Source organism: Maniola hyperantus, chromosome 22, assembly GCF_902806685.2.
Source record: "Maniola hyperantus chromosome 22, iAphHyp1.2, whole genome shotgun sequence".
In the NCBI taxonomy this organism is placed as follows: domain Eukaryota; kingdom Metazoa; phylum Arthropoda; class Insecta; order Lepidoptera; family Nymphalidae; genus Maniola; species Maniola hyperantus.
This window is the reverse complement of record NC_048557.2, coordinates 7,477,635-7,504,937: the sequence shown is the minus strand read 5'-3', so window position 1 is coordinate 7,504,937 and position 27,303 is coordinate 7,477,635. Positions and strand designations below refer to the sequence as shown.

At 37.3% G+C, this 27,303-nt stretch overlaps 1 protein-coding gene across 3 annotated transcripts; it reads left to right on the top strand.

Annotated features, from left to right (window-relative positions):
* Positions 1–164: 164 nt before the first annotated feature.
* REPTOR-BP (REPTOR-binding partner) lies at positions 165–24,700 on the top strand. 3 transcript variants are annotated; one of them, XM_034980785.2, is made up of 4 exons: positions 165–303; positions 21,464–21,599; positions 22,529–22,650; positions 23,235–24,700. In XM_034980785.2, the coding sequence occupies exons 1-4, from the start codon at positions 250–252 to the stop codon at positions 23,340–23,342; spliced, it is 420 nt and encodes a 139-aa protein (XP_034836676.1). In that variant the 5' UTR covers positions 165–249; the 3' UTR covers positions 23,343–24,700. The 3 variants fall into 3 exon arrangements, with proteins under 3 accessions (XP_034836676.1, XP_034836677.1, XP_069362412.1); XM_034980786.2 differs by lacking the exon at positions 165–303 and adding an exon at positions 18,900–19,079; XM_069506311.1 differs by lacking the exons at positions 165–303; positions 21,464–21,599 and adding an exon at positions 21,917–21,965.
* The last annotated feature ends 2,603 nt before the right edge of the window (positions 24,701–27,303 follow it).

Sequence of the window (27,303 nt, the reverse complement as noted above, 5' to 3'; positions counted from 1 at the left end):
TAACTAATTTTAATATCCGGGGAAATCATGCAGTTTTAAATCTAGTAATTGCACAACTTGCAAAATTAATCAATATTGGGCTTATTCATGTCAATAACTCATATGACGTCACATGACGTATGCTACCAAAATAATATGTCAAATGACCTTGCCAGTTTGTAAACAATACACTTGGGGTTGATGTTATTTTCTTTTTATTGAAGAAAGTGATTTTGAATTTCATAAAAGCAGTGAAAGTGTTAATGCAAAATGAATAATATGGGATTTGAAGCTATGTCTGTTTTGGAGGAAGAATCTCAAAATGTAAGTGTTCAAATTATTTTCTTTGTTGTTTACGCTGTCAAAACACGTTGTTTACAGCTTTAGCTGCTGACTGCTTTTGTTTTTTATGATTTAGATTTGTAGGCGCGCTAGACACGTACATCAGAAATAGGAAGGAGAATGACCGATAATTATTATTATTAATCCTCAGCCGACATCAGAACGTATCATAACGTAGTAATTAACCACTAGGTACTTTAATCAATGATCTTTACAATTAGTTCTCAGCACTTTAAACAACCTATTGGATGAGTCGGGATTTACTTTCTTAAAATGAACCAGGTCGCATATGTGAACTAACGATATTCTTGTGTTATCAAATTACATGGACTATCCTCAATTATTATCATGGAAACTCTCACGTATAGCACAGGGAAACTATCAACGCAAGGTAACGAGGTAAACCTAACCTAACCCTACCTAGGTCGCCTCCAACCACCCCTCACAGCGACCCCTCACCTCACTCTAACCTAATCTCAACATCATCATCATCATAGCATCATCATAGCATCATCGCATCATGTGATTAGGGCACAATTGCTATTGCAACCTCTGAATCAAATCACTAGCCATTTCTTTATCTGATCATCTAAAGACAATCTACCACTGGTTCGGAATGCTACAGCCTACCGCGAGAAGAGCCAGCAAGAAACTCGCGTGGCGACTAGCTCAATCATCAATCTCAACTTCATGAACACTCTTAAAATAATCATTGCATTGACACTCACTATCTAAACCAGATCATATTATTGACTCCTCTTTACTAACTCGCAATATCACAATAGCTCTACCTTATCCACTCTATGTGCGTCTACATACAGAATGCCATAGCATCGTGCGCTACGGCGCCTCGAACACTATTCATCCAGGTATGCAATCGCCACACTATACCTACGCGAATCCCACTCAAGGGATCGCCAGCTCGTGCCCGGTTTCCTCGAAACCACCAGAATGCAAGCTATTCGATCTAATGGGAAACTCATTGTCTGATTACCCTACCTCTTGTGTAGGGTAGTGTCTACCCTACACAAGAGTCATCAATGATTCTTAACCAAACGGGTTATACGTTTCTAAAGCGGGTACTATCAAAGTTAACTGCAAATTACTATCACACTAAACTATCACTTTAAACTAATTATTATCTCAACTGCCGGTATATCTCCAATTACACTCTAAATTACTAGCGTTTGCAGAAATAACCTTAACGGATGTCATTATAATAATCTATCCACTGAGCCAACCGTTAACTCACGAATTACTCTAATATTCACCAATATAATTAATATTCCATATTCGTCTAACAACTACGCGAACATTATTAATAGTGCTTTGCAGACAAAGTCACCGGATAGCATTAAAGGTTAGAGTTACTTTAGGGTTACGATTTAACACAAACATTCTACATTATCACAATCACAGAATTAAATATCACGATCATTATTATTCACGCTAAAAGCTACCTATCTCGAATTACCTAAGCTAATCTGAATTCTAATAAAAAGGCTAGAGTGAATTCTGAATCAGACAACCTACGCGTGTCTGTCAAAATCCAACTCTGCCGGCTAATCCAAGATGGCTTCTTTTCACAGAGTAAAGCTTCCTTCATGCAACGTTTCTTTTCACGGAATCTATGACAGTAAAACCTATTATAACACTGACACGCCTACACGGCCATTCTGACATGCGACCGTCCACGGGAGCTAGTAAGTATCAAGCACAAACAATTTCCAATCGTCAGAACATCCGCTCGTCCATCCTGACGATCAGCACAAGCACAAAAACTACATATTATAAAGCATGCAAAACACAACCAAAGCATGTCACAACCAAATTACTTCGCAACCATAGCATGTCGCAACCATAACATGTCACCAACGCATGTCACAACAAAAGCGTGCAACATGGACAAGACGAGCGCATCTCTTCAAGCAACCCATAAGAATCTGGCACGGACGACACTGTCCATTCATCCAACACATCTGGAGCAAGCGCGTGCATCCCTTCAACCGACCTCTTCAGGTGCGGCCCGAACGATACACCTCAACCAGGGTCGAACATCATCTGGACTGAGCGAGTGCATCCCTCCAGCCAGGCTAGACTCCACAACATCTGGAAGAAGTGTGTCCCCTCAACCAACTCTTGCGAGTCTGGCCCGGACGACACTCTCTTACCAGGATAGACTCCACAACATCTGGAAGAAGTGTGTCCCCTCAACCAACTCTTGCGAGTCTGGCCCGGACGACACTCTCTTACCAGGATAGACTCCACATCTGGAAGAAGTGTGTCCCCTCAACCAACTCTTGCGAGTCTGGCCCGGACGACACTCTCTTACCAGGATAGACTCACAACATCTGGAAGGACACTTCCTTACCAGGATAGACTCACAACATCTGGAAGGACACTCCCTTACCAGGATAGACTCATAACATCTGGAAGGACACTTCCTTACCAGGATAGACACAGGGACTTACTAAAACATAACATCTGCAAGCAGTGTGTTCCTTCAACCAAGTCCCACAACACACAAGCACACACATGGACCGAGAGTCCCTGATGTTTCACAATTTAAAGGTCATCCATTTAGTCATGATCTCAATGTCACATCTGTCCATTACGTCAACTAACAACATACTGAAGCGGACCGGACACATCCCGTCAGCGTCTCATCCATCAGTGTGGAATGTCGTAAGTTCACACGCTGCCACAAACGAAGTGATCTACAAGATCAATTCAGATTATTTCATTGATAATATGAAGTGAAACTGAAACATTTTCTGGGTAATAAATTAAGTAATTGCCATCAATACTTTCCAAAGTCCCATGGCTTAGGAGTGCAGCACTCTTGCAGCGTAAGGATTAAATAGTTGGATCCAAACATTTTTATGGTAACGTCTCGCGAACTTCCTCTACTAATTAAAAAAAACTATGCAAATCGGTCAGAAACCTCGGAGAAATCGGTTTACAAAAACGCGCCGAATTGAGTACCTTCTCCTTTTGGAAAGCCGGTTAAAATTGCAAAACAAAAATGGCGGTGCAAGCTATCAGCTGTGAACTCGCTGTGAAGTCAAGTCGAACCCAAAATACTGTCGACAGTTATAGGTCCAGGTAGAGAAATCGTCTGTCACTGTCACACACAGCATTCAGTTCGTTCGCTGACTCTCTCTTTTCACTTTTTAATAAAGGGGCAGCCACACGTGCACGCTTTCATCCCGAAGTAAGGCTGGCATTGTTAAATCCAGGTAGCTCCATATTTATTAATAACGTTGTTAATACTACGTTGGTCCTGGGAGTAACTAGTCCAAGTGTAGCTTAGGATAATGCTTGAAGTAAGCATTTTTTATTAATAAGGGTGTTAGAGTTTAGACTATTCACTTGCCACCCAGTTCACCATCAAAGTCATAATCATTGTCATAGTCAAACTGTAGTTTGATCCGGAACATCGACCCGCATAGGCCAGTCCCTCAATCAACTACACCACAGTCAACATTGTCATAGTCAAACCGTAGTCTGATTCAGAACATTGACTCGCATAGGCCAGTCCTGCGATCAACTACACCACACTTGCCAGTATTCCATACCAGATAGATACCAACATGCACTGCATCACGGGGTTTACACAAAGCATCATTTCACACACCATTTACTACTCTTCACGTTCAGAGGCAGTGAGAGTCCAATCCGAAATATTAAGGATCTTTTAACTCTCAGATAAAACCCCGAAATCTTTTTCTGCAATTTTTACAACAAAGCCTAATTGTGGGTATTAAAATTGGAAAACTTTTCTTCTTCTTTAAACAAATTAATATCATCTTTTCTCGTAACGTTATCCTTTTATAAACCAGGCTAATGTGGGCATTATTTGCAAAACTGTGGGCATAACTTTCAAAAATGTGGGCATGTGCTCATCCCACTTCTGATGTAGGCGCGCTAGACACGTACATCAGAAATAGGAAGGAGAATGACCGATAATTATTATTATTAATCCTCAGCCGACATCAGAACGTATCATAACGTAGTAATTAACCACTAGGTACTTTAATCAATGATCTTTACAATTAGTTCTCAGCACTTTAAACAACCTATTGGATGAGTCGGGATTTACTTTCTTAAAATGAACCAGGTCGCATATGTGAACTAACGATATTCTTGTGTTATCAAATTACATGGACTATCCTCAATTATTATCATGGAAACTCTCACGTATAGCACAGGGAAACTATCAACGCAAGGTAACGAGGTAAACCTAACCTAACCCTACCTAGGTCGCCTCCAACCACCCCTCACAGCGACCCCTCACCTCACTCTAACCTAATCTCAACATCATCATCATCATAGCATCATCATAGCATCATCGCATCATGTGATTAGGGCACAATTGCTATTGCAACCTCTGAATCAAATCACTAGCCATTTCTTTATCTGATCATCTAAAGACAATCTACCACTGGTTCGGAATGCTACAGCCTACCGCGAGAAGAGCCAGCAAGAAACTCGCGTGGCGACTAGCTCAATCATCAATCTCAACTTCATGAACACTCTTAAAATAATCATTGCATTGACACTCACTATCTAAACCAGATCATATTATTGACTCCTCTTTACTAACTCGCAATATCACAATAGCTCTACCTTATCCACTCTATGTGCGTCTACATACAGAATGCCATAGCATCGTGCGCTACGGCGCCTCGAACACTATTCATCCAGGTATGCAATCGCCACACTATACCTACGCGAATCCCACTCAAGGGATCGCCAGCTCGTGCCCGGTTTCCTCGAAACCACCAGAATGCAAGCTATTCGATCTAATGGGAAACTCATTGTCTGATTACCCTACCTCTTGTGTAGGGTAGTGTCTACCCTACACAAGAGTCATCAATGATTCTTAACCAAACGGGTTATACGTTTCTAAAGCGGGTACTATCAAAGTTAACTGCAAATTACTATCACACTAAACTATCACTTTAAACTAATTATTATCTCAACTGCCGGTATATCTCCAATTACACTCTAAATTACTAGCGTTTGCAGAAATAACCTTAACGGATGTCATTATAATAATCTATCCACTGAGCCAACCGTTAACTCACGAATTACTCTAATATTCACCAATATAATTAATATTCCATATTCGTCTAACAACTACGCGAACATTATTAATAGTGCTTTGCAGACAAAGTCACCGGATAGCATTAAAGGTTAGAGTTACTTTAGGGTTACGATTTAACACAAACATTCTACATTATCACAATCACAGAATTAAATATCACGATCATTATTATTCACGCTAAAAGCTACCTATCTCGAATTACCTAAGCTAATCTGAATTCTAATAAAAAGGCTAGAGTGAATTCTGAATCAGACAACCTACGCGTGTCTGTCAAAATCCAACTCTGCCGGCTAATCCAAGATGGCTTCTTTTCACAGAGTAAAGCTTCCTTCATGCAACGTTTCTTTTCACGGAATCTATGACAGTAAAACCTATTATAACACTGACACGCCTACGGATTTTACCAGGGTCCTTTCTGTTTTAAATATTAGTTTTTCAAGGAAAGTTATCGAACATTTGGTTTTGTCAATAGTAACTTGTACTAGTTAAGTACTTCCTCATTCATTTTGTGTTATCTCCAATGGCCAATCTCTGTTTCCGTGTTATAATAATTTCAATCCGAGGCTCCTTTAAGGAGGAGAAGTATTGCACAACTAGAATAATAATTTCGTCATTCCTATTAGAATCCTATTGGACTTGATAAATGATTATCAAAGACAAAAATAATTCTTTTCCAAAAGCTTCTGGATTGATTTTAATTTACGATAATTAGTTCAATCCAATCCAATCCATTGAACTACTTATCGTAAATTAAAATCAATACATACCAGTGTAATAATATTACCGTAGCACTATTATTCAAAGAATAGCATTATTATTTAAATAAATTAATATAATTATTGAAATAAAATACTGACCTTTGGATTGTTAGATGTGATCGTGAAGTTAACTGCTGTTAAAAATGTTTTTATATAATTTTTTTCTTATGCAAATATTTATACTTAGTACTAGTTTACTAGTAAGAAAAGAAGTATTTAAGAAGTTTGCTAACAAATTAGCCCTTGACTGCGATAGTGGGTTTATTTAGAAGAAGTATAGTAATTTATAAAACTGTCATCTTTGTATGCATCAACATACCAGAATGCTGAATAAACTAACAGTATAGTTTTGCTAATAGTTTGGATACTAGCCACAGTGGAAACCTCCCATCAGCCCAGACCAGAGCAAAACCAAGAATAGTCCAGGCGTTTAGCTACATTATACCAGATGATGTCTGCGACTTTGTCTTCGTGGATTTAGGTTTTTGAAATCCTGTGTGAACTCTTATTTTCCAGGATATAATATAGTAATCTATGTCTATGTCAATCTCCAATGCCATGCCAAGCTGATATCTCTGTACCAATTAAATAATGCCCACATTAGTGGGCAGTAAGTACCTATCATGAATTGATTTTTTGAGACTGAAGTAGCAGTGAAACTGTTAAAGCGTATAAGGCTTTGTATTCGAATAAGAATGATGTAATTATTGTATTTCGAATAAAATTAAAAAAGGCTAATTAGGACAACTTACAATTCACAATGGAAACCTAGATGGCGTTGCTCGCACTAACAACTATTTTCTATTCTTGGTGGGTTACCAAATGGTATTCATTCTTCTCAATAGGTGGCGCTTGTTCTTAACTAGTTATTACTTACAGTTACCATAGAGTTACTTAGATTTTTAGAATTGCTTTCAGTGTTATAAGTCCCGCAAATTGCTAATGCGTGTGGCTGCTATTTTAGTGATGTCACCACTAGACTGAAGTTTCGAGCTGATGGTATATTTTTATTTTGGCTGACGTCAAGATGACGTTATTTCGATATTAATGAGACATGGTTCCAGCCCAATAGCAATTTGCGGGACTTATATTGAATGGTGTTTACTGTTTGCTCAGTAAAATAATACTATTAAGGAAATCTGTTTATTTAACTAGAGAGCAGCAGTAAAACCCACTTCAAACTTGAGTCAAGATGGTGCAAATGACTTCTTTTAGGCATCCATAAGAAGCAGTAGACTGACTTGTTGGTTGAGCGGGTTCCAATTACCGGGTTGAGCCAGTATACATATAGGCCTAGGTTTTTCTGTCAAGAAATTCTCAGTTGGTAACTATAGTACGCGACAAGTCGAGATGGCAATCGGGGTAGGGACACCCCGCACACCCGCACAGCCCCCGCGCTAACCTGGTGCGGGACAACGCGTGTGTGCGAGGCGTCCCGCCGCCTCATACCCGATTGCCATCTCGATCTTGTTTACTATACAAGCCCGAAGTTTTTGGAAGATCACGAAAAGCCGCCGCGCTGCTCCTGAACTTTCTCCGGTCGTGTCAATTGCCGTCCCATCAATAACAGAATTACATTAGGTATGACCACAGAGAATTCAACCTCAAGATTACGCATATTATACTACAAGGTTTTGCATGAAAACAAAATCGCAAAATGTTTTCAGGGGACAGGGGAGAATGCTTTATTGTGATTGGTGGACTCCAAAGTCACGTAATCAAGACAATGTGCGGATTGAGGGTACGGGCGTGGACCGACTTTTATGCTAAGCAACTGCCTAAGCTTAGCGACCGGGGGTGTCCGGATATTAGGCGTCTATAGGTGGTGGTCTGTGGGTATGACCCAGCATTTGTTAGGTTTGACCTAGACTCCGCATCTGCGCAGTAATCGGCTTATATACCTAATTTAATGATATTTAAGGCTTTTTATTACGCACTACAAATTCACGAAAAGCGATTTATGTCCCCACTGTGTTGTAGGAACTTGTATGAAATAAGACATTTTCAAAACTGTCTGGTTTCGTATATTTAGTTAGTTATTTGTGTATAATATTTTTTAAAGTGTGTGATCTATTTTAAAAGACACCATTTTAAGATTAAGTAATAAATATTAACTAATGCATGCACGAGTAAATTAATTTAAAATAATAAAATTCATGTATAAAACTTGTAAATTTGTCAACCAATTGGTTGTTTAATAATTTATTAAGGATGAATGAAAGGCTTTTTTATTTTATTTTTTATTTATTTATTTTTTAAAGTGATATACCTAAGTAAGTACAGCTTGGTCTTAAAACAACTGTACAAAAATATAATGAAATTATTCTTTAAAATATCGTAATTTCAAAAGGTTAAAAAATAAAGTAAGTGTATATAGCGAAATGTGAGAATAGGGTGAATTTTTTTTGTAAACACAGGACCTTGTTTTTTTTTTAATGGATATAGCGAGCAAACGAGCAGGCGGGTCACCTGATGTTAAGTGATTACCGCCGCCCATGAACTTTGTTTCACAAAAAAAAAATAGCGAACTTATTTATTTTATAATCCACACTTCTATTAGTTAATATTAAAAATACGAAGGTGTGTCTGTCTGTGCGTCTGAGACTTCTGCTAGATTTTTTCGGCCCATCCGTTTAACCGATTTTGACGAAATTTTGTACAGAGATATTCATGGGATGGGCATACTTTTTACCCCCGGAAAATTGTTGTCTACGGGATTTAAAAAATCTAAATCCACGCGGATGAAGTGGCGTCATATATTAGAGAAATAGGTATATCACTTATTTTTATGGGCTCCACAAATTATATGATATACCTATTTTATTATTTTCGAATTCCATATATTACCTATATCTGTAATTAAGTACCTACTACCTAGGTACTTTTATTAGTTACTAGCTGCCCCGGCGAACTTCGTTCCGCCTAACAGTCGATTCAAAATTTTAAAATTTTTCTCTCCGTAAGAACCATCCTCGTACGTAAAAAAAGAATTAGCGAAATCGGTTCAGCGGTTCTCGAGATTTGCGATGAGCAACACATTTGGTGATTCATTTTTATATTATAGAGATATGGACTATGCAAAGCGATAATAATATCTGATGTGCACCCATGCGAATATCCTAACATGCAAAAGCAAATTAACACTTCGGTATGAAGTCAAACCGTACGTCGGTAAATGGTAATCATTATGAGGATTACCTACTTCTAATGCTAAGCCCTCATGCCTGTGTTGTGTCAAGCATGTGTTGATGTGTTCAGACTATTTGCCTACATGTAATGTTATATTAATCTTAAGGCTTCTGTTTAATTCAATGTGATATTAATTTAAGGCTTCATAAGTAGGTACACATTGGCCCAATGCGTTCGGCGAGAACGATTAAACGTTGTTTATAAACTGTGCCACTATCTTGAAACACTTACAAATAGAAGGAACTTGTGTTGAAAATCCACAAAATTCGGCAAGCTGGCCAGCGCTTACATGTTCGCCAATTGAATCGGGCCAATGGTAAGTAGGTAGGTATATGTCGCAGGCAATTCTAGGGTCACTAGACTGTAAAAAATGCTGAAGGCAAATCATAAAATGCCTCGTCTTTCTGTAATATTATGCCATAAAACTCAATGACAAATTCTTGTAAAATACCGGACAATTTCGAATTTCGGGATTCTGCCCAAGCCCAGGGGTGTAAATTTGGGCATAAAACTCACTTCTAGCTTCACGCTTTAAAAAACATTGGGGGTAGGATGGGCACGACTGCGTGGAATCAGGGTGAGCAGACTTTATTTTGGATCGAATCTACATCGTGCCGAGGATTGCTTTCGGCAAAACGTAGATTAGCTTACGAGAACATCGACATCTACTGGCTTCTACATTTTGTAATCGAGATAGTGTTCGTAAAAGGCCGCGCCGTTTGTAAATAGTGAAATCCTACAGTTTGACTGCGACGACATTATTCAAGGCTCTTTACACGTGTAAGCTCACTACGCATCATATTATCACCGAAAAAAATCCATTTGGACACCGAGCCACAGAGATTATGACGCAGTTACCTAAGTAATAATTTATTTTTCTATCAAATTATTACGTTCTTTTGAATCACGGGATCAACCAAATTTTTTTTCTGGATTTTATTAAGGTATTTATTCTCTTAACAGCGAAAGCAAGAATCTTAATGATATTTAGCCTGTTAAAAATGCTTATAATGTGGCTAATTCCTTTGTACACAATCTCTAAACTAAACTAAAATATCACGTCTAAATCTATTGCTATCCCTTTCATAATGTTGCTTTCGGAAAAGGAAAGCACTAGATTTAGACCTGTTAATTTAGTTTAGTTTAGAGATTGTGTACTAGAGAATCGGCCCCATGGTTCAACTTCTTTTAATGGCATTAATTACAAAATTCTATCTAATATTAAATATTACCTACAAGTGGCATGTTTGCTGGTCGTTCAATCACGCTGCAACGAAGCAGCAGATCGACATGATTTTTTACATCGGTCAATAACTAAAAACCTAATGAGTTATTCTCTAACTCAGTGATGATCACCGAATGACCGCCATCAACTCATTTGACATTGGTTGATTCTAAACTGAGCGATACAAATAATATTTCGTAGGAAACCTTCAATAGATTTTTAAAAATACCGGCCAAGTGCGAGTTGGACTCGTGCACCGAGGGATCCGTAGTACAGCCGTATTTTTTCGACATTTTGCACGATAAAACAAAAACTATTATTCATAAAAATAAATGAGGATCTTTTTTAGAATGTACAGGTAAAGTCCTTTGATATTATGATAGATACCTCAATTGGTATATTAATATTACTTTGAAAGTTGAAAATACTAATATTTAAACTCATGTACACATTTTAATTTTTTTTGTAATGTAACCATAACATTTTTCACATGGTTCATGGTTTCACATTCATTCTTTATTATTTTATGCTATAAAACCTACCTACCTACCAAATTTCATGATTTTAGATCAACGGGAAGTACTCTATAGTGGTTTTCTTGAAAGACACGACCAACAGACAGACAACAAAGTGATCAGATAAGGAGTTCTTTTTTCCTTTTGAGGTACGGAGCCCTAATAAACGTCAAATGAGCAACATATAGGTTGTATTAACTTGGAAGTTGGAGGTCAATATTTCTATAAGTTTGGATTATGTCGTATCTAAAAAATCCTGCTCATATTACCTGAAAACCGGAAAAGAAATAATATGTATATAAAACCCCAATTCATTTTTGCGATACTTATCATCATTGTAGAATCGTAGATAATCAACATAAATAAAATATTTAAACAAGAGCAATGTTTATATCTTCATCGAATTTTTATCATTCAGTTTGATAATAAAAACGTTTTTAATACTGAATACGACGCAATAATATTTTATCTAAATACATAAAAATAAAAGTCCTGACTCACCCAACAACGCCCAGTCCAAACCTTGCAGTTTGAAGTTTGATCATAGAAACATGAGGTTTGCACAGAGGTTTCCTTTATACCTGACGAGCTATGCGCCCCGGCTTTGCACGGGTAATTTATTACAATTTTCGTAGGGATCTCTAATTTTTTTGAAATCAAAATATAGCCTAGCATTATGTCACTCAGGAAAATATAGCTTTCTACGAGTGAAAGAATTTTTAAAATCAGTTCTGTAGTTCCAGAGATTACTTCATACAAGCAAACTTACAAACTTTACTTCTTTATAATATTGGTATAGATAGAGATGAAATAAATATAGATGACCGATACTTACTTGGTTTACTAATAGATAAGGTATATATAAAAGTAAAAGCTGGCTGACTGATATAACGCCACAGCTCAAATTACTGGAATCGTCCAGTAGTTTGGAGCTGCGAGGGTGTGCGGGCTGGGCATGCAGATTGCAGATAGCTATTATGACGTAGACATTCGCTAACAAGGGATTTTTGAAAATTAAACCCCTAAGGGCGTAAAATTGGGGTGTGAAATCAGAAATGTGTGTAGTCCACATAGACGAAGTTTCGAGCATAAGCTAATTGGTATTTAATTGCGGACTTTTTACAAAATGTCTAAAAACTTAAACTAACCGGGATGCGTAGTTTAGTATGAATTGCACTCGCCGTTACCGAGTGCAGCCAAACGATAAGGTCACTTCAACTCAAGGTGGGGAGCAGTACGCCGCACTGTTGCGACACAAACAAAGTGCGTTCATGTCTTTACGATCTTGTCTCTTAACTTTGTGTGCATAAGGACTGCGTGACTGCGTTTTTGCTACGCCAGCGCTCAAAAGTTCGGCTTTTTTTTAATAAAGAACACATTTTATATATGCGCGCGGTCGTTCGCTCTGCGCACGACGTCAGTGTGTGTTTAGGTTGTCTCTGAAGCGGACACGGCGCCCGGTCGTCCTAACGAAAACGTAAGTAGAATTTTTGGTTCTCTTATAAGAATCCTATATGAAAACTTCTACGAAACGTTGTCTATAGTTGCCGGTATTAGAAAGTGTTTTGTTTACAGAGTAATCCGTGCGTGTACCTTTAGTTTACGCTTTGACAGTTGAGTTACTACGCGTAGTTGGTCGGCACGAAGTAACGACGCAGTTCTGTTCGGTTGTATTGCCGGCCTTTTGTTGCTAACTGGGCAACAGCGAACTGCGTATTTCATTGGAAATTGTTTATTATGACAATGTTGCAGTTCATTTTAGTTAATAATGTTGTTGACGAGACGTGATTAGGCTCCATGTCGTAATTAACATAACAACACGTCCGGTTATCTGCATGTTTATTTATAAATTGTAAAGGACATTACGCATTTTTTGTTGCGTTAATTGCTTGAAAATTTAGCCCGTTGATAGGATCTTTTTTGTCATCATATTCGGCACCATACAAAAATTAAAATAATTACTTACCTATTTAACTTTTTTCGTATTTTTCCTCGTAATATTATTCTCATAAGAAAATGACAGAAGAGGGAAATCTCAAAAGTGTATGTACCAATCTGCACTTAGCCAGTGTGGTGGACTTATTGTCTAAAAGCTTTTTAATTCTGAGAGGAAACCCTTACCTACTTAGTAGTGGGCCGGTGATGGGCTGAGATGATGAAGAAAGTGATGTCCAATTGGTTTTAGCAATGTTTAAACGCATTTAAAAATTATAAATTTGTGGGTCATCTTCGAGCTTCCTATACAAAACTAAAGTAATTTCGAGTATTAAGGATATTTCAAAATACTTATCAATCAGCCTGTTTGCGTCCACTGCTGGACATGGCCTTCCCAAGAGCACGCGACCACACACGATCCTCCGCCTTCCTCATCCACCCACTTCCCGCTATTTTCTTAAGGTCGTCAGTCCAGCGGGTTGGAGGTCGTCCCACACTGCGCTTGCTGATACGCGGTCTCCACTCTAGAACACGTCTGCCCCATCGGCCATCGGTTCTGCGGCAGACGTGGCCACTTCCACTGCCACTTCAGCTGGCTAATACGTTTGGTTATAATACTTAACTCAATAAAATTTTTGTGTAAAACAAATCGAGAAACCTGTTTAACTATTATTAAGTTAAATTCAGAGATAACCATGCATAACCCGTCTATTTACACTTAGGTCAAAGTACGAAGTTAGCTTCAAAATATCTATTGTCTCTTACTCGTACTCCAATGCGAGAGTCGGCCATATATGTATAGATAGTGGAAAGAATGCACCCAATTTCCTTAGCTTACATTATTATCATCATTAGTAACTATGATAAACAAATCTAATATTTTGATAAAAACATTAGTTGTATATTGGATCCCAGTTTTTTGATAAAAAACACTATCCTAGCGTTTAAACTACTGTGAGTGATTTCCATTATAAAAAAGATGATTCCGGCTATACTCACGCGTTTAAAAAACGTAAGCCCGACTAGTTTCAAACCCATCCGGGGTCCGGGGAAATTCGCAACGCGCCGCTGTTGAGACTGCGAGCCGCTCGCGCAGCGGCCCGCACGGTGCGGCGCGAAAACGCTTTTCGCCATAATCTAGCGACCATAAATAAAATATCAATTCTTATTTTACTGCTGGACGATCACAAACATGATTTTGTTAACAAGAAGCAACGTTTATGGCCCATTTTTGAGCGATAGATGACTATTCGTTTGTTCCGATTATCCACCCTAAAACAGCCACCCTGGGTGCACCCTAGATCATTAACCACGCCAGTCAAAAAAATCATTCTATTTGTCTCTCTAGCTGCTAGCTTTTTACGGCCCATCTGTTTAACCGATTTTGACGTAATTTAATACAAAGATAGCTTGCATCCCGGGGAATGCCATAGGTTTCTTAGATCCCGGAAAATCAAAGAGTTCCCATGAGTTTTTCAAAGCCTTAATCCACATGGACAAAGTTGCGGGCCTCATCTTGATACAGAGTTAGCTTGGTACCTACCTGGAGAAACACTTGGACTACTTTTAACACGGAAAATTAGAATGCCCACGGGCTTTTTAAAACCTAAAATCACGAAGCCGCAGACTCATCTATAGGTTCTTAAATATTGGATGAATGGAATAAACTGTACTTAATTTATGTAGAAAATTTAAAAAAAAATAAAAAGAAATAGAACTAGCTGATGCCTGCGACTCCGTCCGCGTGGATTTAGATGTTGAAAAATTCCGTGGGAACTCTTTGATTTTCCGGGATAAAAAGTAGCTTATGTTACTCTCCGTCCTTCCAACTACCTCTATACCAAAAATCAAGTCAATTAGTTCCTTAGTTAGGGCGTGAAGGGAGGACAAACAAACAAACACACTTTCGCATTTATAACATTAGTATGATTTCTCGTACTTACTATCTATTTCTAGTAAAGATTATGTAAGTTTATCTGGTTAAAGATTTCGTCCAGATAATATAAATAAAACACATGCAACGACCAACGCAACGCGTAGTTAGTTAGTTCTATATGACTCATAATCTATTATTAGGATGAGCGTTTAGTAAAATTACAATTTACAATATTCAAATGTATTACTTAAATAATTAATTTAAGAATATTTACACAGGCTTATCTAAATATATATAAAAGAAAAAGGTGACTGACTGATCTATCAACGCACATCTCAAACTACTGGACGGATCGGGCTTGGCATGCAAATAGCAATTATGACGTAGGCATCCGCTAAGAAAGGATTTTTGAAAATTCAACCCCTGAAGGGGTGAAATAGGGGTTTGAAATTTGTGTAGTCCACGCGGACGAAGTCCCGAGCATAACCTAGTCATTAGTCAACTACTAAACAGATTTAATTAGAATTATCGCTATTTTAGAAGTTTTATCACGATCGATTTAGAAAAAAAAAATTAGTTAAATTAAGTTAAATTTATTTTAAAAACTGTTTATCGGGTACAATTAGTTCAATTCCAAAACTTTTAGCCTTGCGTAAATAAATAATATATTATGTAGGTTCAATCAGGCAGTTCAGCGGTTAGGTAGAGTTCCGTTGCTAGCTGCTAAAACCTTAGACGGTCCGTTTTTTTTTCCAAAATTGTCTAAGTAATCTCATAATGATTTTAAAAATACATATTCTACAAGGTATCGCTCGAGGGAGTAAACCAAAAACTTTTTGGCTCTCGCTTTTCATTTTCAGAACCTCGTTTTTTTTTCAAAATTTAATTAAGCCTCGGATGTAGCCGTAATAGGTTTCTATGACTGCTTTTCAACTTTAAAGCTCTTACACTAAAGACTGCCCGTGGCTTTGCTCCCGTGGAAATTGCGAAAATCCATGTACAAACATAAGAAATCTGTATGCAAAATTTCAGCTTTCTAAGTCAAAGGCATCTTAAATTACTTGGATGGTTCAAGGGTTTGGGCTGGGCGTCGATGAATCAGTCAGGACTTTTCTTTTTATACCTTTAGATTTAGAATAACTCCCTTCGGCGGTGTTCCCACTAGATTACAACATGGGGTTATACAAGGGGGCGGACCAACAAATTTCTGAAAGGCCGGCAACGCATTGGCGGTTCCTCTCCCTCTGGTGCTGCAAATGTTCATGGGCGGCGGTAATCACTTAACATCAGGTGACCCGCCTACTCGTTTGCTCGCTATGTTTATTTAAAAAAAATACTATCTGGTGACGTAACTTAATAAGGATTCCTTAATTTAATACGGAACCCTTAAAGCTATTTCCTGCGAGTTTTTTCTTTCCTTTTATATTTTATCTGATATCAAAGGGTTCGAAATTTTGGCATGCAGTGATAACGTAATCTTTTAATTAGCCCCCTACGCAGAGGGGTGTATTATTTATTTAGTTCACAGGCGTGTGAGTAAAGAATAAAGGGATGATAATAATATTGTTATTGTGGCACTGTGGTAGATAAGTTGTCAGATTGAGAGAGACCTTGTACGAAATCGTAAACCATTCATATAATAGTGTATGTGGAGAGGTCGTGTCTGTACATTGACCGCAAAAGATCTTTACAGAGATTCTTAGATGGCAGGTACTAGCTGATGCTCGCGACTTCGTCCGCGTTAACTATAATGCAAACCCCTATTTTACCCCTTAAGCGGTTGAATTTCCAAAAATCCTTTCTTAGCGGATGCCTACATCGTAATAGCTATCTGCGTGCCAAATTTCAGCCCGATCCGTCCAGTAGTTCGAGTGCGTTGATAGATCAGTCAGTCAGTCCGCTTTTCCTTTTATATATACTTAGATTACGGAATAACTAATAAATATTTAAGTTTTTCATATCCCTTCCAACTTCAACTGCAACAACAAGCTAGCCCGTTTCCATCTTAGAGTGCATCTTCACTTCCCGCCACGTGAGATCGCAGTCAAGGGCTAACTTGTAATGGAATTTGACGACCTCCCTGGCGCAGTGGTGAGCGCTGTGGTCTTATTAGTGGGAGGTCCCGGGTTCGATTCCTGGCAGGGGTTTGGTATTTTATAATTTCTAAATTTCTGGTCTGGTCTGGGGGGAGGCTTCGGCCGTGACTAGTTACCACCCTACCGGCAAATCCGTGCCGCCAAGCGATTTAGCGTTCCGGTACGATGCCGTGTAGAAACCAAAGGGGTATGGGTTTAATAAAAACTGCCATACCCCTTCCAGACTAACCCGCTATCATCTTTCCGCCGAGTTTCTTGCTGGTTCTTCTCGGTAGGAACGGCATTCCGAACCAGCGGTAAATTAAAACTTCCTGACTATTCATAAGCACTTGTAAAAAGTTTACATGAATAAAAAAACATATTCTATTCTATTCTATTATATTCTATTCTTAGACTGCATCACCACTTACCACCAGGTGAGATTGCAGTCATGGGCTAACTTGTATCTGAATATAAAAAAGACGTATTTTGCAAAGGACCCAACTGCAGTTGGGGTACGTCCGCTAGTATACATTGAAACGCAATAGCTATTACAAGGTCATCCAGGGCGCAAGGACGCATGTTATAGATTTATCTCGAAGCTTTGCCCGGGATGCATAGGTGCAGGGGAGTATGCGCGCACCGTTGTATTCCACTTTTGAATGTCATCAATTAAGCCGGAGACAGACTCATAAAACGCCACGCGACCAGACTTTCATCGACGAGTTTTGAAAAAAATAAAGAAAACTAAGATTTTCGAAACACGCTCCATTCTGTAAGCACCTGCACCATATGTGCAGCTGTTGTAATACGCCGCGTTGTGTGTCACAAGTCACAACCCGGTGTTATTAGGTATTATTTACATTTTTTAATGCAAATCTAATTGAATTAATATTTATGAACAACCTTAGGACATTTGAAATCGTTATTAAATAAATTAACATGTCTAGACATTGTTAGTTCTGCAATTTTGTACTTACATAGTTTTTTAGGGTTCCGTACCTCAAAAGGAAAAAAGGAACCCTTATAGGATCACAGTCAAGATGTCTTGTTTTAAAGTTGGCTCTCTGTCAAGAAACCTACAGGATACTTCCCGTTGGTACAGAATCATGAAATTTGGTAGGTAGGTCTTTTAGCAGACGTAAAGAGTAAAATCCGAAACCGTGAATTTGTGGTTACATCACAAAAAAAATGTGTTCATGAATGAATAATAGTAATTAGTTATTTTCAACTTTTAAATTAAGATTATACCAAGTGGGGTATCATATGAAAGGAATTTACGTGTACATTCTAAAACAGTTTTTACGCATATTAGTTTTGATGTATTGTGTAAAATGTCGTAAAAATACGATTGTAGTACGGAACCCTCTTCTCCGAAAGCGCGGGTCTGACTGCACTTGCCTGGATTTTTACGTACAAGTTGCCTCGATGTTTTGTTACAAGTGTCGTGAACTGTGGTTGAATTCTTGCCGATTGCTTTTCAATCCATGCTAATATTATAAATGCAAAAGTGTTTCTGTCTGTCTGCTAGCCTTTCAGCCGATTTTGACGAATTTTGGAACAGAGATAGCTTGCATCCCGGGGAAGGACATAGGATACTTTTTACCCCGGAGAATCAGAGTTCCCACGGAATTTTTAAAAACCTAAATCCACGCAAACAAAGTCGCGGGCATCATCTAGTACAATCTAAACAATATCCAACAGACAGATTGAAGTGCCTTTAGACATTTGTATTCTGTATGTGGATGGGTGGCGTGTAATACGCCGCGTGTTGTAAGTACGTCGCCAGCTCTAGTGCTCTCCCGGGCTTGCATCTGCACTTTCCGGACCTAGCCCCTCCCGTGTCCCTCAAAAAATCAATACTAGCCTTACCTGTTGCGATTTATGCTCACACCATCCCCGTTAGTCCTAGGGTTAACTGCATTTCTCCACACTTAGTTATCAAATACTACCATTATGTAATTTAATTTTATTCAAAGTGACTTAATACTCTTCAATCTGAAAGTCGTGATTTTATTGCTTTTCCAATTTAGTTTTCGATGGTTAGGTCAACGGTTCGGCAGGTGCGTAAAAAGGTGAGTTAGTAGGTGTTTAATTTTTTTAATCAGTTAAAATTTAATGTAATTCTATGCTCTTTTAAATTGTTTATACCGCATGGCCTCACATATCTCAGGCGTAAGATTATTTTAATGATTTTAGATTTAACCGATTAATTTTTTTTAATTGGATTGTTTTAAACGGCAAATAAAACCATGTTTTCATTATGCATCACTTTTTTGCGTGGGAGTCATTTTCTTTGCTTGCTTAAAAACGTACGTGTTTCGCCATCTTGATTCTTGACCCGTCTGCCATTTTGATATTTTCCCCATTTTAGAACAGTCGCCATCTTGTTTCATCCGCCATTTTAGAGCATCCTCCATTTTGAGGTATCTGTCATTTCAGCGGATCCACCATTTTGGAACATCGGCCATATTGAATATGATGACGTGACCTATATCCGTGCAAAGTGTTGCGCAATTAAACATCCCCTCTCCCCTCCAGAGAAGTCAATCGATCGATCATGTTCCAATACAAATGCAAATCGCATGCGAACTAGAACAACGCAACGATATTGGGATACTACGCAGTGTGTTAAGGTCTTAATTCAAAGTCGCACTTGGATCTTTAATGTTAAGTCGGCCCTTATTATTGTATTTTGCGCCAAAGTTTTAAAAGTGGTATTAGTATATGGTACGCGAGTCGCGACAGGTCGAGATGGCAATCGAGGTGGGGACGCCCCGCACAATCGCACAGCCCTCGTGCTAACTAGGTGCGGGATAGCGCTATATAGCGGGTACTATAGTTAGCGGTTAAGACGGCCTCCTAGTCGGGGGTCCTTGGTTCAATCCCGGGAATAAGTTTTTGGAGCTATGTGCGTTCAGCCTCAAGGTCGTCAAAATTCCTCTCATTGCATTGTTTTATTTATTTGACATTTTATTTTAATTTTAAAACCAATTTATTCTCCATTGAATGTTTTGAAATTAAAGGGAGACATCGCGAGGAATCATCTCTATATACATACCATCATCAAAACAAAATATGCTGGAATGTTAATGCGCTATCGTTCATCGTATATCAGGAGGCCACTACCTACTCGTAGCTGTGGGCTCTTAAGTTATGAAATTTTTAAAAAAAACTCAACATTTTCACAATGATCAGTGATTCAGGAAGCGAAGTAAAATCCAAGAGGTCGTAGGTTGAACCCCACCCGTTGCGCTATTGTCGTATATACTACTAGCGCAAGCTTTTCGAAGGGGATACCTAATCCTGTCTTTTTTAAAGATGCCTAATTGTTTTTTTTTATTAATGCAACTCAAATTTCGGTTGTTTCACACGATACTCGCAGTATTACGTTAAGATTTGTACTAGGTAACTACTTGTTGATTGGTATCTTGAAATGTGTGTCATTATATTATGGTACACTCCATACAAGGCGTATTACCATTTCGTAACAATTTGCAACTACGCAGTTGTTTTATGTTCAATGCCTAAGGTACAATCGCAACTTTCACGAGACGGACGGCATTGAGTGATGCATGCATCTTTATTTCTAGAGGCTCTTATATGACTGTTATATGTACTGTGTAGTGTGTAGACGCATTAATTAGTTAACCCTCTTCTTGAAGACATGTATCTGCGACCTGCGATATATACATAGATATTCACACTAAAATTATAAAGGCGAAATCTTGTATGATGAAAATCCACGCGTACGAAGTCGGGGGCATCAGCTAGTTTCAAAATAAATCCGTGCCGGCGGCTTTGATGTGTAGAGTACTTTACAAATAATATTGTCCTCCGCCATCAAATTAAAGGGATCTATCTATTGGTAGACTTCTGACATATAGACAGACTATTATTAGATATTAACAAAGGTATCTAAAAATAAAACAGTTCAAAGCTTTCACATTTTTAAATCATTGATCTTCAAAATAGATTTGTGTCATTAGTTCAAAAGGTCAAGGGCATATTAAAACCACCCCTTAAATTTGCTCATTTAACTCAAAATTTCTTAAAAACTAAGAAGAGTTTCTCTAAAACCATATTTTTACTATATCTATAGGTACTAATCTTTACTTCTATACTAATATTATAAATGTGAAAGTGCGTTTGTTTGTCCTTCCTTCACGCCCAAACTAAGTAACCAATCGACTTGATTTTTGGCATAGAGATAGTTGAAAGGACAGAGAGTAACATAGCCTACTTTTCATCCTGGAATATCAAAGAGCTTCACGGGATTTTTGAAAATCTAAATCCACGCGGACGTAGTCGCGGGCATCAGGTAGTAATTATTTTCGCAATAGCTTTGTCTCTGGAAGGCTGAGAATAGGCGCTCATAGAGAAAATCCTATGTCCAGTTGTGGACGCTCAGTCTCAAATGATGTTGATGTCCAGGTCTTAATGGTTGGCTTTTTTTCAGGAGTCCCTGGGCGGGGTGCACGGGTCAACAGGCGCGTCAGGTGCGGAGGGGACTGACAGGCGGGAAGGGGGCAAACGCGGCCGCAAACCTGGCAGGAAGGCACAGCTTGACAAGCAGGATATGAAGGCTAAACTGGGTAAGTCCATACTTCTTTCTTTCACAAGAAGATTTTCACTTTCCGGTCGCTCCTTTGTTACTGGAGATTATGGTTCTGAAGAGTTCCCAGCCAGTGGATCAGCTGTTTCCGTTTGTTCTTTCGTTGGTGGCCATTTTAGTGATTGTGTAGAACTTGCACGAATGGGACTGCTTCAGCTGGTCAGACCATTTTGTTGGTGAGCAGTTTCATCAAAAAGTTACAAGACTTCAAGAAGCTTAGCTATGCTAAAACTGGGTAAAATTCTTCGACGGATCTAATTGACGCGGCTATTTTATAAATTCAAGAACAGTCGCGACCCTGGCGGGCAGGAACAGTTCGACAAGCAGAACATGAAGGCTAAACTGGGTGAAATATAATTACTTATTTTGCCTGTTTGTCCTTGATTTTTGCTTTCGTCTCACTGCATCACTCCAGCATTGAAGCTGAACTCACTACGGAATTTCTACAGTTCACTTTGGATGAACAAACCATGCAGCAGGATGAAATTCGAATTTACAATTACGAGCTTTACAAGCTCGTAATTGTTAATTCGCCGAAATAAGCCGAACTTTACAATTATTCTAGAGTCTTTACAATTTATAATCCGTGGCAAAGACAGCTTGGTGTGCGCTAGGCGTCACCAACTCTAACTTGATTTTGTTCAGTGTGTCGGTTAGAGATCCTTAGAACTTGTTGGTGCAATCAGAAGGTAACTCCGGACAGTGCGGCAGTCCGTTGAGCGCGCTGTGAGAGCAATAAGATTAAGATAAAACGGGCGAACCTGGCCTGTCTTGCCCCTGAACAGTGCCTGCTGGTAATTGCTGGAACCACTGCGGCAGTCCGATCATTTCATGGGATCCACTCACAATAGTTTGACACTGCCGTTTTGCGTTTTACTTGTAGCTAAGCGTAATTCGTGATGATTCCAGAACGCAGCCGGCAGTCGGCGCGCGAATGTCGTGCGCGCAAGAAGCTCCGTTACCAGTACTTGGAGGAGTTGGTCGCGGACAGGGAACGTTCGGTGCTGTCACTGAGGAAGGAGCTCGATAAAGTGAGTGGAACTTAACAAGGATTTTTTCCAGCATGCGTTAGTAGCTGGTCCACTAACTTGGACTGACAAATTGACGTGTATCCCCTCTTGGCTGCCAGTCAAAAGAATTGTGGGCAACCGAATGTTCAGCTTGTGTAAAGAATAAGCATTGATTCCACAATATTGTCACAAACAAACAAGCAATACTAATGGTGTACAGTTCAATTTAAAGCGAGAATTATTTAGGTCAATTTTATAGACTATATTTGAGCAAAGAAAAGCTATTATGGCTAATTCTGTTGAACACAATCTCCAAACTAAATTGACAGCTTTAAAACGAACTCTATACTTTTTCCGCAGGGAACATTGTAAAATAGAATTTTAATTTAGAACTGTTAGTTTAATTTAGTTTAGGAGATTGTGTGCAACACAATTAGCCATATATCTCTAATTTATTTCTGTCACTCGACAGTTAGTAATGGTTTCTAAACATATGCTATTTCTTTCTTGATTGTTTTCTTTTCGTCCGTCTACCTTGTGTTATTTTTTCGAGTGTAAAAAGAATTCAGAAGAGAATATTAATGTCATGTTATATCTTATTCCAGTATTACAAATGGAACCTCGAGCTCGACCAGGGCCGCATGCCGGAAGGTATAGAAGCCCTGCTTCAGGAGGTGGGCATGGTTAAGCAGGAGGAGGCCAAACCTTTCTAAACTGTCATCCATTTGGAGGTAACTTGCAATTTACGCAATTTCCAGCCTTATTACTACCCGCATCTAGTTGAAATTCCACTAACACAATACCATACAGGTAAACCTTTATTGAAGATTTCAAGAATTTTGGCGTACCCCTGATATGTTGTAGGAAAAAGAGTTGTTAAATATTTTTTAACTAAAATGTTTTTTATCTGCATATTGCCCAGAAATATTTCCTTAACAGACAAATTGGTCCAGCGAACTATTTCCAATATACATATTACTTAATGGATTTTCTAAAATACGCAGGGTAAAAATTTTTCACAATATATTGGTATGCGATTTTGTATCGAAATAAAAGTTATAATACATATAATAAAAGGGTGCAGGGTTTTAACATGTATACAACAAAATTAATACTCAGAAACTTGTTGGTTTTGGTTGGATGATCTTAACCTCTTTTGGCTCAGTAAAATAAAATAAAACAAAACAAAAAAACAATGGACATTATGCAGATAATGCAAATAATAAAATTATAACTGTTATTTGAATTTATAAAATTCAATTTGTTTTTAAATTGTTAAACAATAAAAATAAATATCGTTTAGAAATAGAAAGAATTATCAACCAAATAAATCTGATGCAATTATAGTTCAAAAAAACTAAATTAAGACGAGGGCTTATTTTGAATTGTATTTAGAATTTGGATTATTATTGCAGGCTCCTAACATACTCCAAAATTTTTGGAGTAAAAAAAAAAAGTATTAGAAGTGCTCATGGGCATAACTAATAAAAGGTCTTAACAAAATATTTGCTTATATTTTCATGAAAAAAAATTGAAAATTATTTTTATATGATATATAAGCTAAAAACTATTTTCGGCGCAAATAAATCTAGAACCAAGCCAGAGATTGAATTAAATTGATTTTGAATAATCCAATAGGTGCATTTCATAGGTACAATCAGAAAAACTTATTTGAGCAAATATTTTGTCGGAACCTTATTGAGTTAAGTATATTCATCGTTTTTTTGAACGATGTTATTTTAATAAAAAAAAATTGTAAGCTACCTTCTTTCTACATTGAAGTAAAACTATTTTCCACACTCAGCTTCGGACAAACTGAGGCGGATTCCGCTCGAGATGCGGAAACCGATTCGCTTGCGCAAATTCCTTCAAAGAAGTTATATGGACGAGTTCCAATTGAAACGTGTAATCGCAGACATACATCGCGATTCGTCTCCCTCATCCGGCGCGGAATTCCGCTCAGTTTGCCCGAAGCTTTATAATTTTAAGAATGAGTGAGTCAAAGTATGAGCGAATGAAATTCAAAATTTCATTATTTTTTTATGTATATAATAAAGTTATATATTTACAATATTTACCTTTTTACCTACCTATAGCAACATAGTTTTGGGTTTGTTACTCTTATATTTTATCATATTTATTATTTCTTACTATTTCCAATACCTACAGTTCTTATTTTATGACGCGGCAGAATATATTTGTTTATTTATATATCCTGTTTTAATTCGTAACTTTTAAATTACTTTAAAAAGATAAATAATAATTATTTATGAGTCACATGAAATAAGTTTTAACTTTTACGGGTACCAATTTTTATATTTACATAAAACGGGTAGAAACAGTAGTAATCGTATTTTAACTAAACGCTATAAAATCAAACTCTGTAGAGTCACTTCTACGGTTTTAAAACCTACATCGACCTATGCCAAAATTTCAAAGTCCACGTAAGTATATAACGAATGTGCCCAGCATGTTACATAATAATATATGCTAGAAATTATTTTATTTTATTTTTATAAAAATTCACAATTCAATTTTACTTATTCAAAATAGGTAATAAATTACACTTTTTGATGGTTGGTTGTTGGATTTGTAAGATATAGGTGATAATTATAACGCGAACTTTAAACTAAAGCTACGAGGGTTCTAAACGCGCTCAGGCCCAGATATATGGCTGTGTCACTACTTTCCACCTAGAAATATTAAACGGCTGAACAAGTTAGTAAGCGTTATTAAAACTATAGTTATAGTCATAAATTATGATATTTAATATCAGAAATGCATAGTACAGACCTAGAAATAAAAAGTGTGAGCGGTACGAAGAATATTGCTCGATATCTCTCTCATCTTAACGCGATTACCCTGTAAGTTTTACTTACTTAAGTAGCTTACGTAATTAATTGACAACTTTACTAATGCAAATCTTAATATATAAAAGGAAAAGGTGATTGACTGACTGATTGCTTGACTGACTGATCTATCAACGCACAGTCCACGCGGAAGAAGTCACGAGCATAAACTTGTGTGCTTATAAGAAGGTTTGCATTAGTGTCGTAAGTTAAACTTGTAAGCTACTTACGAGACTAAAACTTACAAATGTATCCGCGGCGGGTAAGGGGCAAAAAGTAACAGAAATCCGCTCTCTGAATATAGATAGTTCAATCCATGATGACGATGATGAAGTTCTATCGTAATGCACCGATCAGCATAGTGATGGGTTCGTCATCTTAATTCTAAGTAAGAATGTAAATATAAACGTTATAAATAGCCACGACGGCCTCAATTATTACTACGGTAATAATTATTGTATTATTTAGATTAGAATAATAGTAGGCTCTAGAATTAATAGGCGATTCATTTATACAATTTTAATAATACTTATCATTTTTACTAAACGGGATTATACAGAAATATGTTCGACGAGAAGGTTTGGTATACCTAGATCATAATATATAGCAATGCACGACAAATATCTTTACATGGAGCAAAATATGTTATGTATGGATTAACTACCTTTTATAATAATAAATATTTTTAATACAAATAATAATGTTTTTAATACACATATTTTAATGATGAGACATCAACACGATGACTATTTGACACAAAATGTAAATTTTTATTTCCGGTACGGTGGGCGCTTTAATTCGGCACAAGGTAGAACTGTCATTTCGTATGGCACGCCATATCTAGCGTCCTAATATCTGTGGAAGTTACCTACTCTAGAGTTGATTCGAGCAACGCATTGAGGTTTAAATAGACGGACGATCTCAAATACTAATTGCTAAGCATTATTAAAAATGTGAAAATGTAATCCATGACTATTGTTAACAATTGCGCAAATAATACTAATAACAAAGTAGTTTGTATATAATCTATTGATGTGTTAGATTTTTATATAAAAGAGAAAACATCAAAAAATAACATTCATTGTACATATATTTCATTACATACATAGTTAAACATTAAGTTTGTTCTTATATTGATTTGCGTTGTACTTCCTGCGTTCAATTATTAGTTTTAGCGTTATTTTATTTACTGAATTCGTTTAAAAAATCACTGTCAAAATGAAAGAATTCCTACTTTGTTGGATTTCTTATATTTTTGTGATACTTATCGTTATTTTCATATCAAGCTATAATAACATTTCTTACGAAATAAGATACAGAAATTTAATGGTATAAAATAATTTTTTGACAGTGATTTTATAAAGCAAACTTTTTTACGTGGATAATAGTCGTGATACTAACATTTAGTTGCGTATATTTAGTTAGCTTAAGGTGAATCGTCGCATGGTTACGTAGATAAAATAATAATAGAATTTGTATGTCGTAATCTTGTGACGTACTCACCTTAACATAGTTAATACTAATTATTATGTTATTGATTATAGTTTTATAATTCGTCGGCAAACCGCCTTTGTCAATTTTTAGGGCTTCATTTCATTTTTATTCTTATATTAATGGTTTTTTTAATAATTACATATATTTAAATCATATAATTTCATAGTTCTTATTAATTTCACTCATAAACACCCAGTCAAGTAATTAGTTAGTAACTTGAGCTAAGACGAAAGTAGTAACTAACTTATATTATGATTTTTACACTAACCTAAAAAATCTTATTCATGTGATCTATATTAGACTGTACTATTATTATATTTGAAATCACACA

What these genes read in the sequence shown, in the direction of transcription:
- REPTOR-BP (XM_034980785.2), top strand. Translation starts at nt 250, where the DNA reads ATGAATAATATGGGATTTGAAGCTATGTCTGTTTTGGAGGAAGAATCT. An exon ending in TGGAGGAAGAATCTCAAAAT is followed by an intron (nt 304 to 21,463) that starts GTAAGTGTTCAA and finishes GCTTTTTTTCAG; the next exon opens with GAGTCCCTGGGCGGGGTGCA. An exon ending in GGATATGAAGGCTAAACTGG is followed by an intron (nt 21,600 to 22,528) that starts GTAAGTCCATAC and finishes TGATGATTCCAG; the next exon opens with AACGCAGCCGGCAGTCGGCG.